The 15,202-nt window shown below is 39.3% G+C and overlaps 1 protein-coding gene across 50 annotated transcripts in view; it reads right to left on the minus strand.

The window, feature by feature from the left end:
• ABI3BP (ABI family member 3 binding protein) overlaps positions 1–15,202 on the minus strand; it is a 248,933-nt gene that overhangs the window by 34,755 nt on the left and 198,976 nt on the right. For 49 of the 50 annotated variants that reach the window (XM_033130366.1, XM_033130223.1, XM_033130130.1 and 46 more), the window contains 6 exons: positions 13,020–13,085; positions 11,232–11,306; positions 6,142–6,219; positions 4,550–4,654; positions 1,361–1,489; positions 755–823 (listed from right to left, as the gene is read on the minus strand). In XM_033130366.1, the coding sequence (XP_032986257.1) occupies positions 755–823; positions 1,361–1,489; positions 4,550–4,654; positions 6,142–6,219; positions 11,232–11,306; positions 13,020–13,085 (522 nt within the window). The remainder of the gene's footprint in view (positions 1–754; positions 824–1,360; positions 1,490–4,549; positions 4,655–6,141; positions 6,220–11,231; positions 11,307–13,019; positions 13,086–15,202) is intronic. The other variant, XM_033130171.1, reaches the window with a different exon arrangement.

The following is a 15,202-nucleotide window of genomic DNA, read 5'->3' on the forward strand; positions in this document are numbered from 1 at the left end:
AGTATAGCAGGTCTGTGGTTACCCAGGGACTAGAGGTTGGGTGAGAGGACTGAGAGGGAGGGATTATAACTTTTGGAGGTGGTGCCTGATTCATTATCTTGATCACATCGATGGTTTCATGAGTGTACACATATGTCAAAATTTATCAAGTTTAATAGTTCAGAACAAAATATCACAAAAAGAAATACTGGGCTCCATATCATATTACATCTCTTCTACTGCATTAGAGTAGATTACTATTAAAAAATATTCTCTATATCCAATTCTTGATTTGAGCTTGGCTATATGACTTTTTTTTGGCCAATGGATATTGGCAGGTGTAACACAAGAAGGAGCTTAAAATGTGGTTGTGTTTTTGGATTCCCCCTCTCTTGACTTTGCCTAGTCATGGGAAGGACTTCCCCTGGGTCACTCTTAGTCCTTCATCCTGGACAACAGAATTAGCAGGTAAGAAGCAGACCTGGCCCCAATCCTCAAGAGGCCCAGCTGTACCTGCTGCTAGTAGCAGAACCACCCAGCCAATGACGTCCTAGATCAGCTGACCCCCATGTGCGTTAAAATCATGAAGGTGACTTTCACACACGAGAAGTAAATCCTTCTTATAGTACATTATAGTATATTATAGATTATATTATACTATAATCCTCATTATAGTATAGTTGTTTGTTACACAGCAACAGCTGAGTGATACACCCACTGAAAAATTGAGATACACCCCTTGTCAAAATTGAGATGTGAAGCCAATCACACATACCTTTGAATCTGGGCTTCCCAAGAGGATCAGTTTCTCTTGTTGGACTTGAGCTAAAGTCAGTTATATTACCTGAGAATGGAATATAATAAATAATTTTGGCAAAAGATAAAGTTTCACAATACAATAAAAAATAGTAAAGACTATACATATTTAATATGCCTTCTAGTCAATTGCTGGCAACTTTGATTTCTATTATTATTATTATTATTATTGTTCATATTATCCACAATAAAAGGCCTTTGTGTCCTGATGCAGGTACTTTAGAGTGTAACAATGATTTAAGGATGACAACCAAGTAGCTAATACTTACTAATAAATTACAGTATGTGTAATTAATAATGACATGTGATTTAGTAAGAAGCATTGGGTAATCCAGATCTTTTCACAAAGAATTTTCTAAAAACATGTGCACTTTCCCCTGTCTGTGAAGCAAAGGAGCGTATTCTATACCAAAGCATTAAAAATAAGTATCATTTAAAAAGATTCATATAAATCATAAAATTGAGTAAAATAGATGATCCAGAACTAAGACTCTTTCCACACTAGTTTGAAATCTTTTAGTACTTTGCAGCTAGGCCTCCAGCGGGAAGTGACTGACATACTAACCAAGATCTTCTCCTGAGGCAGGAGCTGTTGGTTGCTTTTTATCTATCTCTGTTCTCTCAGAGGGAGCTCCAGTAGGTCTGAGTGTTGCCCTCAAGGGTGGGGAAGTTACTCGGCCAGATGAAATGATTCCTGTAATGGAGAGTTCATACAAAGTAGTCAGGCCTTCTAGGAGCACTGCCAAGTTCGCCATTTATTTATCCAATAAATATTTATTAAACACTTACCATTAGCTTGGCACTATATGCCAGGCTTGGAGAGAAAACTAGACCTGGTGTCCTTGATGGAGATAGAGGTGTGAGCCAATATATTGAAGCATTATAGATATTGTGAAAGAACTGGATAAGCTCACAGAGAGGGGATGGAGCAGTAATGTCTGCGGGGACGGGATGGGGGAAGGTAGCAATGTCTTCGCGGAGGATGTGCCAATGAAGAAGATAAGTGATCAGTAGGTGGGGATGAGAGCTGTATTCTAGTCAGAGGTTGCCAGAAGAACCAAATCAGGGAAATATGAAACCATTTGGAGTGTTTATTTGAAGGGGTGAGAGCCGAGTGCTCTGGGTGCAGTGAGAGCTGAGAGTAGAGCGTAGGGAAGGGCAGGTCATAAGGAACCTTCTGTGCCATGGATTTGGACATTATTTTTAGGCAACAGGGACCCAATGGGAGATTTTCAATAGGAGGTAACAAGGTCAGATGAGAAGTAACAAGGTCAGACAAGGTCAAACGAGAAGAGGGTGGATGGTTAGGGTGCAAGCTGGTGGCTGAGAGAGAAGTCAGGAGAGACAGCAGTTGTGCAGGCAAGGGCTGTGTCACCGTGAACTACAGCAAAAGCAATGCTGAATGGAAGGAGTCAGACCTGGGAGAGGTCAAGGAGATGTAATGGCCTGACTTGGAGATTAATTGGTGTGGCTGAAGAAGAAGAACAAGATTTCGAAGATAACATCTGTGATTCTGGCTTAGTAGACAGAACAGTGGGGCCCAGAGATGCCATATTCCTGTGTCTCCTCCACTAAAAACACTAACAGGTCTCCAAAACTGGATCCATCCCAAGGTTCAGGCAAGTCTGGGTGTCTAGAGTACAATGGGTGCTAGATTGGAATTTATAGTTCTGGGAAAAGGAATCGTTCTCAGACAATAAAGAGTTAAGGGGTACAAGACTGACCCACAGACCATGGCCCAGCATGAAATCATGGATGAGTTCACTCATACGGGCTTCTGGTCCAACCCCTGCAGACTCGTGCTCCTGGTCGTGGTGGGAGAGTGCCACAACGAGAGGGTGAGCAAACACCAAGAGAAGCTGCACAGCAGCCCGCAGGAGAATTTTAGAGTCGGCAGAGCCAGCAGGAAATGCTGGCATAGCACTTTCACCCTGGCAAGGAGGGGGGACTCAGAGGTCTCCGGAGATCTGGACCTAGGGGACAATGGAGGATGCCACATGGTAACCCAAGACAGTGCTCACACGCACGTTCAGGCCAGGCCCTGATTCCTGAATTCAGGATGCACTTTCTGTCATAGTTATCGGACCCAAACTGTGCAACTGCTCTTCTTTGTGTTTAGCTCCTCGATGCAGCCATTTCCTTCGCGTTAGAGGTGGATAGCAAGACTGGGAGGTGGAGGATTAGAGTTAATCTCACAGGGGGAACGTGGTTCTGTTCTTCAGCTGGGGGTGCCGTACCAGAGCTATAGTTACTGATGGGAGAGAACAAGGGTTTATATGGCAGGAACCAAGGCCATGGATCTGCTGCTGAAGACACAGCAGTATAGGGAAGCCTTGTGTGTGGGAGCCTGAGTTTTTCATGGGAGACACTCAGGCATCACTTTTAGTCTGTGATTTCATCCAATTTGACCTCAGGTTCCAATTCATGAGGAAAACCAGGTATCCTCACTGGGGCTATGTCCCTGGGCCTTGACTCCGGGAGATACCAGAAGCACAGATGACAGATGAGGCTGAGTCCTCCTTCCTGATCTAAAACCATCTAGACCTCCCCTTGCCTGTGCTGCATCTCTACCACCATGCCGCTCTTTGATCCCATAAAAAGTGTGACACCCATTTCCTTCCACATAAACGCTTACCACCGTCATCTTTCACAGCTGTCCTTAACACTTTAATCCTGATTCTACCTATTAGATATTTAGGAAGTAGAGATGGTGGCGAGAGGGAGGAAAGATGGGGAACATGCTGTGATTAGCTGGTACGTCCGGTGGGAGAGCCCTTAAGAGAAACGAGGGAAAGCTTTGCTCTGGACTGGGGTCAGTTTTCACTGATTCTTAGTTTCACTCATTTATTCACTCAGCGATGACTTATCAAATATCCTCTATGTGCCAAGCACCGGATTTGGTTCTGGGAATTCAGAGAAAATGTACCAAAGATTCTATTATCACAGAGTCTAGTAGAGAAGGCCAGGATGCTAACAAACGAGTATAAAGCAATTCGCTCTTGGCTTTGACAGGTTTGTATCAAGAACCAATAGAACAGAGAAGCAATGCTAAGACGACTTTGAGGAGCTAGAGAAGGCTTCTTCAAGAAAAGGGTCAAGTATGAGTATCCCAGGTGACTGGGAGGGGTCATTCTCGCACGAGACAACACACGCCAAGGCACAGAGGTGAGAGGCAGCTTGACTTCTAATATATATATATATATATATATATATATATATATATATATATATATATATATATATATATATTTACACACACAGCCTAGAGCTGCTATATATATACACAGCCTAGAGCTGCTAATATTCTAGTCCCTACTCTTTCCCCTATTAATAATACTGACACCAGCGTGAAGGCTGGTGGGCAGGGGAGCTTTCAATGAGATGCATAGGATTTCATTTCAGAAGACAGAATGATAAGCTGATGACAAGTCATCACATTTTCCGTTACCCCTGGTGGGTTGGCAACGTACCATATCTTGTCCGAAATAAAATCTACTTCTCGAAGGGCCTGAATTAGCTTCTGTCTCGGCTCCAACATCTAAGAAGCACACTGGCCTAGATGCTTTTTTTTCAGTCTACCCAATGAGAATCAGGACAGGACAGGATTCAGTGATTTACAGTGTCTGGTCTTCAGGGCCCATGCAAATATGTGTCACACACATCAAGGGCTTGTCCATTCCCTGAACTAGTACACCAAGAAGGGCTTGTAAAAACAAAATCAGGGAGGGATAAGGAATATATATGACTGACGTACCTGCACTTCCTGGCTTTCCAGTGACGTTATTTGGTGGCAGTGGTTTTCTTCGGGGGGGTATAGGTCTAGGTGGCAAGGGTGGGCGGCGAGTGCCTGGGATTATAGCTAAGAGATTACATTACAGATAAAGCTGTCATAAGCATTCACTCTATACAAATCACAAGTTTTTAAAAAATAAAACATTTTGTAATTAGTAGTTGGATGACAGAAAATACTCTATGGAAAAGTGCTTGAGTAATGTTTTCTAATATTCTTCTAAGTTAATGTTCGTAATGTACCCAAGGATAATGAAGCACATTAATACACGGAAAAGTATCTTCTAATTATAGATAAAAATATACAGGCATATTTGCCTTTTGAAAGGCTGTATAGATGCATAGAATTTCACATCTTTAGTTTCCCATATAGGCTCATTTCTGAGCTTCCTTATCTCCAATTGCCTTTGATTTTGAGACTACAATTCCGACACCTATATAGCTTCAAGTTATTAAAGCGTATAATTTCTCCTTTAGTGGGTGATCCACCCCTTCCCCCAACTCTATTATGTAATTATAATTAAACAAACACGTTCAGAACTTAAATTATTACAACAAAGAAGCCCTGAAGACAGAAGCTGGAACCCCGTGCCTACAGAAAGCAGAGTCACTGTAAAGGTTGTGTACTGTACCGGGGCCCCTGGCCAGAGGTGTGTAAGTGGGAGCCAGTTTAACTCCCACTTTGCTCATCCGCCTACACGCTCTGGTGAAAGGCTGCCGCCCCAGAGTAAGGGCACACTTTTCTAAATGGTTTGCCTAAACAGCAGAGGGAAGTGGTATCATTTATAAATTGCACAAGGTATCTAGTTTGCACAAAGGCTGTCAAGGCTAGACGTGCCTGCAGCCGTCGACCTTAATCCTGTAGGATAGCTTAAAAATTCTTCTCTTCGCATAATAAACATTGGCTTAAAAATCTTTAAGCACAGACAATCTTTGACTATCCAGGAAAATGCCCTGTGGTTTTAAGTGCTTCTTAGGATATCAGGAGGTAGGTACGTGCAAGTGCATGCATGTCTGTGGAGGGGAAGTGGTACTGATGGATCTGTAGACCAGACATGAATACACCAGAGTAGGTTTCACAGTATCCGTTCAAAACGCAGAGTTCTTATTCAATGCAAAGATATTCCAAGTCACCAACTACATAATTTTGGCTTAAAATAGAGAGCATAGTCTTAAACTAGAAGCACAAATCCTGTCAGTCAAAAGGATATTGTAATAAATTATAGAAGAGCAAAACTGGAACATGAGATGAAAACTAGAGCCCACAGCGACTCGTCAGCATTTGTCCGTTGTGGCCCCTCAGACCATGATATAAAGCAATTATTCAATTGGCACCCCCTTTAGAGGTTTGTAGTCATGTTTAATTTGTGCACTAAAAGCACTTTTCATTCCCCCAAAGATAAGATTTTGGAATGTGTTCCTAGCAACTCCCATGTCCTGTTAGCATGATTCCAACGCACTGGGGACTGTGTAGGTACTGCTGTTTTTGCTGCAACAAAAGTTACTGCCTGAGTTTCAGCGCCGAGCTGAGGAAGGCAGTGGGCACCTTTTCCCTACCTGGTTTTTTTGTGAAGTGAGTAGAATCCACCGACGCATTTCTGCCAGCACCTGATGGCTTCGGTGGTTGCTTGACCCCTATGAGCAAAGATAAGAACGTGGAATAAATACATTGCAAAAAAGTGCTAAATGTTCTTCTTCATGGAAACTTGGGAGAGTTGTCAGTGGCAATGTGCATTCTTTGCAGAGCAGAGACACTGGTGATTTTGTGCCCAGATGTTTTAATTGGCTTCTCCCATCTACATATTGAAAAAATATTCAAAGGCCTACATTTCTTGACTGTGATATTTTCTTAGGCGTCAACATTTGATTGTGGATTGTGGTTTTGTCTTTATTTTCCATGATACCCATCCCACACTGCCTTCCTGGGTGGTATTGCCTCACCAGGAAGATTTCTTCTGCAGGGATTGGCCATTTTTTTTGCCAGTATTCATGGGTACATTTTGTGGTTTCTTTTAAAAAAAGAATTTCCTCCAACTATTCTATCCCCATTTAAAAAAAAAACCTTAAAATTCCAATGTGTTTGAGCCTATACTTAATGGATTGACTTTTAAAATATTTCTGGAGAGGCCTTCACTATCCAGCTGGTTAGGCCACAAACTGGATCTGTACCTTTGAGATTTGTAAATTAGGCCTGGGCAGGCCTGGAAATCCAACTGCTATTTAAGGGAAACTGATCTGAAAATTACTTTGTGTGACATTTTATCTTCTAAATTTCTCAAACATAATCTGGTGGTTATTATTACTCAGCTTTTCACCTAAAAACACATGCCTGGAGTTTGGGTGGCTGCCTTCAGGGTAGAGAAAACCAATTTAGAATTCATCCTATTTTTTAAAGTCACAATTCTTTTACATTATAAAATAATCATCCCTGATGTGGCTGACAGTCTTCATTAAGAAAGAATAGAGACAGACATTTTTAGAATCTAAAAGTAAATATCACATTACATATAATGGCCAATGCTAAAAAAAAAAAAAAAAAAAAAAAAAAAAAAAAAAAGGACTCTATACCCTGAAGACCTTCCTATAATTCACATATTAAAAACTGAGAACATTTAGTTAATATACTAGTTAGTACATTAACAATGACAAGCACAACCAGAAGCATAATCCTATTTTGAGGGCTCACTGCGTTACACGGACACGTAGGGACATTACACACTCAATCTCATTAATTTGCAGGCAGATATATTGATTAAATATACAACAAAAGCTTTGCTTGCCGAAAATTAGGTGATAGTCCCACATTAATTTATGAAATTAAATATTAATTATAATTAATATTACAAACTAACATAATTAATATAATGCTGTGATAATTAACATCATGTATCAACATTATAATTATTAATATTATAATATTTATGATTAATATTAACTGATGAAAACTAATATTGCAACCCCACATTCTCTGTTCTTTGAATAAGAGATAATAAATTAAATCATGGTGAGGGTTTATATGGACTCATGAATTAAATGTTACTTATTGTGGTAGGAAAAAAAATGTTTGGGGTCAATTACTTTTGTGGCTAATCCCACAGGCATGGTGAAAACAAATGGTTCATTAGTCTTCTTCCTGTGCCCCACTCTCAGTGGTGATGGGGCTGAGGAAATGACTCACTTGGGTGGTTCCTCTGGGTATGGCACAGGGAAATGAAAAATACTTCCATCTGTTGTCACTAGGATAACCTGGCTTGGTGAGATGTGATTTACCACTATTGTTTGAGGGTAAAAAATGTACCATATACTGTAAAAGGCTAGTAAGCTGTGTGTGTCTTTTATAGATTTTTCTTCACAGTCTTTCTCCACATCATTTTACCCTTAGAAAAACAAAATGCTTTGATTTGATACTGTGCAAGCACCTTACAGGTTTGTTACCTGATTTGATCCTTATAACATTCTGCATAGAGACACCACCCAGGTCCCAAGAATGAGGAAACGCAAAGGCAAGGGGAGATTAAGCCACGTGCTCAAGGATGCACAGCTACAAGTGGTGGGATTCAGACCCACTTGTGCACGGCTCCAAAGCCTGTCTCTTAAGCACTAAGTGGGGGTACAGAGTACTGTTTTGCTGCTGTCGTTTTCTTCTTTCTCTTACTCCTTCTAACAACTCGAAGTGACTTTAGCCCTAGAGTCCTATAGTCTGTCTTTTGGACGGTTTGAGGTGCCACCACTGTGTAAATGGTGATGACAGGCAAGTATGTCTCATCTAGCCATGCCACTGACGTATGGAACCCAGAGAATAACACAAGGCTGACAGCGGACCCCACCAGGCACATGCAGACCCACCAAGCCACAGGCGAGTGAAACGGATAGTTAGGAGAGAACCCAAAATTCTGCAGGATTACTTTAGGAATAAGACCATCGATACAAACTCCCCTGGCCTATTTTCTAGTTAAGGGAGAAACCAGCCATTTTCTGTTGCCTTTTCTACATAGGTAGAGACAGAAGCATCATGCTGATATGATCCTTAAATGTAAATACCCAAATCAGTAAAGTGGCAGCTGATAAACTGGACTTTCTCCAGCTTTCAAGCAGTAAAAAGCTGGTGGTGGATGAGAATGTTGGTGAGAGTCCTACAAAAGGCAGTCGTGGGGCTCAGGGAAAGAATGTTGAACTGGGGACAGGAGACTGAACTCCGGTTCTGGCCTTGCCTCCACCTAGCTGTGGTTTGCAAGTCAGCCAGGCAGCGGTGTGAGCACAGAGCCCGGAGACCAGTGAACTTCTGTTGCCCTGAATCCGAAGAGAGCAAGTGAAGGCCAAAGTAGCTCAGAGGCAATGGGAGGGAAAGGAAGAAGCCGGTAAGAGAGATACTGTAGAGAAAGAATCCTCAGGAATTGGCACCTAGTCAGCCTGTCTGGCCCAGGCTGTGACCTGGTTTCTTTTTCCCTCAGGCAGAATTAATCCACATATTTTCTGAAGGACAGAGGTGGCTTTGGAAGCATCAGAACTTGAGCTTCAGTGTGAGACCCCAATTGCCAAATGGGAGTTTTCCAAAAATCTCTGGATTTACATAATTCACCTCTTAGGAATTTATGGTCAAAAATGAAGTAATGATTTGGGTATTTTTAACCATGGTAACAAAAGCTTTGTAAAGAAACACAGTAAACTGGGCACATCAATTTCCAAAGGTATCAGAGACTCTATTCCCTGTGACCAAAAAGGGGTGGTATTTATGGATCGTGGGTCTCCTCACCCTTGCCTGCAAATCTTAGCACCTGGCTAAAAAGTCAAGGTGATGAGCCAGCAGACTGGAAGATTTCGCCCCAGCTCACACACATTCCTCACTTTGGAGGAGTCTGGGTTCTGGTGGTCAGCACACTCCATGGGGAAACAGTGACGTGCATCTCATTAGGATGTAGAGAAGGGAGTCTGGGGTTCAGGTAGTGAACATAGCTGTCAAACCACATGTACCAAATCATTCCTTGCCTGGCACATCATAGCTCTTCAGTAAATGTTGGTTGAATGAAAGAATAGCTGCACAACGCAGCAGCTTTCTTCGATAGGGAGAAAGTTGGAGAGATTGTCTAACATAGGGTCAGCAAACTTATTCTGTCAGTAAATACTTTCAGACAGTAAATACTTTCAGCTTTGTAGGCCACATATCACTGTCACAACTATTAAATTCTGCCACTGTATTGTGAAAGCAAGCTATGTTTCAATAACACCTTTATTTATAAAAATAAACAGTGAGCTGGATTTGGTTTATGGGGCTGTAGTTGACGTGATCCTCTGGTGTAGTGCATGCTTGTTGCATCTCTGGAGTCAGATCTCTAGTTGGTTATAATATGTAGAATACATCAGTTAAGCTGAGACACAGCTCTGGAAAGCATGAAAAAACAAAGTGCTGGAACAATGACTTACCTAAAACCTCAACCTCTGCAGCAACTTCCTAACTTTCAGGTGGAGCAATATTTATGTACATAGGTATGAAATGCACATAAAGCAGGATAAATACCTGTACTAATGTTATGAAATAAGAAACTTGGCTCCAGATGGTTTAAAAAGTTCTGTGGTTTATGGAGTCATTGGAAGATTTTTATACAGGTGCAAATAATCAAAGGTCGATAGTTTTGAGACCTTAGAATCTTTCTTCTTTAATCTTCCAGGGGCACAACCTTAAGTGGCCTAAGGCCATGAAGAATATGTCCTCTAAATCCTAAACACTTCCTTTATCAACCAATTTTTAAAAAATGCAATGTATCTGGGCTGAAAACTTTAGCAAGGAAAATGTATGTAAGATGGATAATAAAGATAAATATTCTGGGAAAGATGTCAAAGTTAGATAAGGAATAAGTTGACACAGAAATGTTTTCTCATTAAGACTCAATAGAGGCTAGAAGTGAGTGTGAAGGAAATAATGGAACTGGGTCAGAGAAGAACAGGCACAAGGTTTGTACTATTTAAAATATATTACAAGGGAATGATGCAATTTCATATTGAAACATCAAAACTATCATTTATCCACTTAGTGAATTGAACTTTTATTTGGACCACTGTCCTAGCTATCTGTATGGTGTCTACTCCCATAGATTTGATTGGATGAGGGCAATGTCATTTAATTAACCTGAATGATTTGGAAATATTAATATGACTGTAGCAAGGGTGATCAACTGGTAAATGCTCTTCTTGTTTAAATATCATATTCTAGACTGCTGACAGATGCAGGTCTTCCAAAAAAATTACAGTGGTACTTGTGAAATTATAAACTTGAAAACTAAGTGATTATTACAGTTTCAAAGACCAGGCCTGTATATGGAAAGTATTTTGAAATTAGGGAAAACAGCTATTTTGATATTTTAATACAGTAACGCATATTTAATCAGGATCTTTTAAAGAATCAAGACTATATATGGCAGCTAATTTAGTGGACTAGATTTAGAAAAGTGAAAAATTCTTCTTTATTGTTTTTAGACACATTTGAAATTTTGATTTTGGAATGAGTTACAATGTTCAGTTTCAGTGATGCTAAGAACTTTCAAAACTGCTAAAAATGATATTGAAGTACAAATTCAACAAAATTATAAAAATTGAATGAAAACACTTACAATTTTGATAGTATCAAAAGGAAATAAATTTGTGATTGTTACCTGTTCCCATTCCATTCCCTTTGGGCGTCCCATTGGGTCTGGGTCTACTAGGTCTTATGGTTGTCTTATTCAGAACTACAATAAAGTAGGAAATAAATAGTTCAGACATTTTCTTATTAAAACTTTGCAGCCAAGAAATACAAAACTTCCCAGAGAATTGTAAATTATCTAACCAGGCAATAAAAAAATGATGGCTTACTAAAAAATATTGTTCAGACTACAGAAACCACTATTCTGGTATAAAAATCATAGACTTGAACTTGGGAATAGAGACCTGAGTTTGTACTCTGAGATGATCTCTGGGCTTGAAAAAAAATAACTAGCAAAGGAATTTCTATTCATAAATGGGAAATGTCTTGCTTCATCTATAAGCAATAGATACATTTCAAAATAGAACTGAATCAAGATCAGGAGTACCTATTCCAATGAAAAACCCAAACTTGAAGTGTATTTATTTTGTCATGGCCTTAACTCATGACTCGTAAGTTGGTGGTCCTTTTCCAGAGGTTCTAGTTATGGAGGCTCCTTGATAATCCTGGCACAAGTCTGTCACTGAACACAGAACTGTGATAAAACCATTGAAATCTCTCTATTGCTTTGTTAAGAGCCATAGCATTACCAAAACTTTAAGAGGTCGCCTATCTCATCCTCTGTTTAGAAGACTGTGTAAGGTAAAACACTAAGTGTATTGTGGTTAAAAGAGCAAGCATGCGAGCCTGATTGCTTGACTTTGAATCTACGTCCTGACTCTCATGCCTCAGCTTCCTCACAGGACACAGGGCAAGCACTGGACCACTGTTAGCCATTATTGCTACTGTTTTCATTATTTTGTAGAAATGTTTAATATAACCAGCCACACATTAAGCTATCAACAGCTATCATCATACAAAAGTCACATGGAGATATATTTGTTTATAAAAGTCTTCTATGACTAACTTTAGGAGATGGAGGATTAATCCATAAAAAAATAGGGGCTTTCCATAAACTAAAGGATAGAAAATATTACTTGTTCTTTCTTCCATGTGCCTGGAGAAATGTTCACCATGAACATTAATTTGGAAGCCAGTTTTATCATTTAGAACTTTAAAAAGACTTTTTAGAACTGCAGTGAAGAAAGGGTAGAAACTACCAGAGTCTTTGGTCTAGCTTGTGCTTTAGCATAGATGTAATTTACACGGACCAAATCAACCCCTCCAATTAAGTTTTCCCTAACAAGTTCCAGTGAGAGAGATCCTAGAACCTTTGGAGAATTTAGTAAATTTAAAGTATTTTCCAATGTTTAGTTATCATTTATTTTTGTTATTTACAACCTACAAAATGTATGTGTTTGTTTTTTTATAATCTGAAGGAAGCAGATACTTGATTTGTAAAAGTATTCTCCCAGAACAGGAGCCTTTTATACTGAAGAGCCCATCTTTTCTTAAAAGATAAATAACACTTGAAAGAAAGTAACATATCATAGCTAATGCTATCTCTATAATTGGCATGGAAAATTGGAGTGTGCATGTACGGTTTATGTACAAACACTATTTTAAAAATACTTTTACACTGATAAAGCTCTATAATGGTCTCCGAATCTGATCTTCTTTAAAAACCTCAGTTAAATCTCATTACTTCCATGGATTCACCATTATCGCTCCACTTATCCACAAGGATCAGAATTTCTGTATGTCCTTTATTTAAATTTAAGAATATATAGCCTTCCTTTGGTGTATTTGGCTATGTCAATATTTTCTATCTTCTCAGATGTGCTGATTATTTAGGCCATCAGAGGAAGAAACAACTTACCAGGTCTGATGTGTGGTTTGTCTGTTATTCTGGGCTTCACAGGAGTAGTGTACAATCTGTGTGGTGCTGAAACAGAGGAAACACTTCATATTTAATAACCAACACTCCAAAGCCCAGTTAATGGACATTTAGCACCTTAGGGACATTTTGCATGGAAGTAGAAAGAACATTCTGCAACCTCCAATTATGCATCACAGCATTGATGCTAAAAGAAAATAAAGCCAGTGAAAATATTCATGACTGGAAATTTAAGATAGACATTGTCAGAATGAGGTAGGTCATTTGCAATGTGTGTTAAGGATTAGTCATCATTTGGTCTCTGCTTTTCAAGGGAATTTATTTTGCCAGATGGTTGCTTAACATGGTAAACATATAAGCCAATTATTCATTATCCATATGTCCATCTGTCCACCCATCCATCTGTCTGTCCCTCCACATTGCTCAATTAGGTGGTCAATGTGGAACATCATTTTGCCAAAAAAGGCAAGTAATCTTAAAAGAAAAAAAGTAAAATGTTGTTTTTAGGTAAGAAGAAAAGAGTACAAACTTGTGTTCTCTATCAAACTGTCTTAACTCATATACCATGAAATGAATAAATAGTCACTTAGTGCATCCACTCAAGCTTTAGGAATGAGAAAATAACCTCTGTTGTCCTGCCCATCATGACAGGGGGAAGAAGGAGCAAGAACTCAGACAAGCTCTAGGACCAACATATCAACTTGTCACTTCCTGCTCCTGTAATCCAGGGCCTGGCACATGAGAACTCCTACCGAAGTTTTTTCAATAGATTTTAAAAAATGAGTGACCACTGTCAGCAGGTAAATTCACATGAAATCCAGCTGACAACCTTTGCTTCTGAAAGTTTTAAAGTGTGCATTCATCCTGGAATTCATCTGTCCTTCTCTTCCGTCCTCTGTCCCCCCTCAGCGCACCACACTGCCTCTTGACTCCAACTTTCGTGGTAATGCTTTAGCTAAGACTGGAAAGAAATTTTCTTGCAAACTGTGTAAGTAAATTACATCATTTCATTGGTTTTGTTCACATCTCGAGTGAGTATTTATGTAACCATAAATCAGCAATGGCTTGCCTACTGAGTTACAAAAAAATACACCTGCGAAATATATTATACTGTAGCTCATTTATAACCTCCCAATGTAAAGACTGATGAGCAGAATTTTGCCATACTTCAGGCCAAAAACAGCAGACACAATACTGTAATTCTTTGTCTGTTTAGCATGGACATTTCAAAGTATACTAACTAGAGCGAACAGAGGTTCTGACGTATAAAATATGAATTCTTGCACACCCTAAAATGCATGGTGATGATTAGCCAATGTTCTTCAAATTTTTTTTAAGAGTGGTAGGATTCTCTGTCAATTTAGCATCTGTCAGCTTTTCATGTTAACTTCTGTGTTCGATTATTGTCACTTAAAGAACTACAACAATCATGGTTCTTATTTTATAACAAATATAAATTTTAAAACTTTAGACAGAAAAGAGAGTTAGAGCAGAACACAGAAATAATCAATACTATAGTCATTATTTCAAAGTCACAGGATCAGAATTTTTTATTTTTCCAGTCTTTATTTAAATCTAAAAGGAAACTTTTATAAAAGAACTGAAATATAACTGTGAGTTACTCATAGGCTGTGAGTTACTCATATAGCTCATCACCAAATAATACATGGTCTTGAGAAAAGTGCTCTACAGTTTCAATTTTAAACTAAAGAGAGAGAGAGAGAGAGAGAGAGAGAGAGAGAGAGAGAGAGAGAGACAAAGGAGCTTTGTGACAATGTAATTATGTAAACATATGTAACTACATAGCTTTTGGGGACTAATAATAAAAATAACTTTAAAAGATGGCTTCATATCTGAATAGTTTTATAAAATCTATTTTAAAAGAACATTAAAAATTCTATGTGACAAGAACATTAAAAATAAACAGGGATTACTTTGAAGGACCCATGTTCTGCCCAGGACAGGGAGAGATAAGTGAAGGAGGATTCAGTTTTCTTCAGGTGGTTAGGAATGGGGGGCTGAACGAGTTAAATAGTTAGAATATTCCCCCAATGCCCCTGGCTAAGTGGATTTCTACTGTGGGTTATTATGAGAAGGACAAAGCATAGGAGCTTGAGTAATTCAGGGTTATAGAGTGCTGCAGGGAATTGTCTCAGTAGACAAAG

The sequence above is a fragment of the Rhinolophus ferrumequinum genome, chromosome 2, assembly GCF_004115265.2.
Source record: "Rhinolophus ferrumequinum isolate MPI-CBG mRhiFer1 chromosome 2, mRhiFer1_v1.p, whole genome shotgun sequence".
NCBI classification, from domain to species: domain Eukaryota; kingdom Metazoa; phylum Chordata; class Mammalia; order Chiroptera; family Rhinolophidae; genus Rhinolophus; species Rhinolophus ferrumequinum.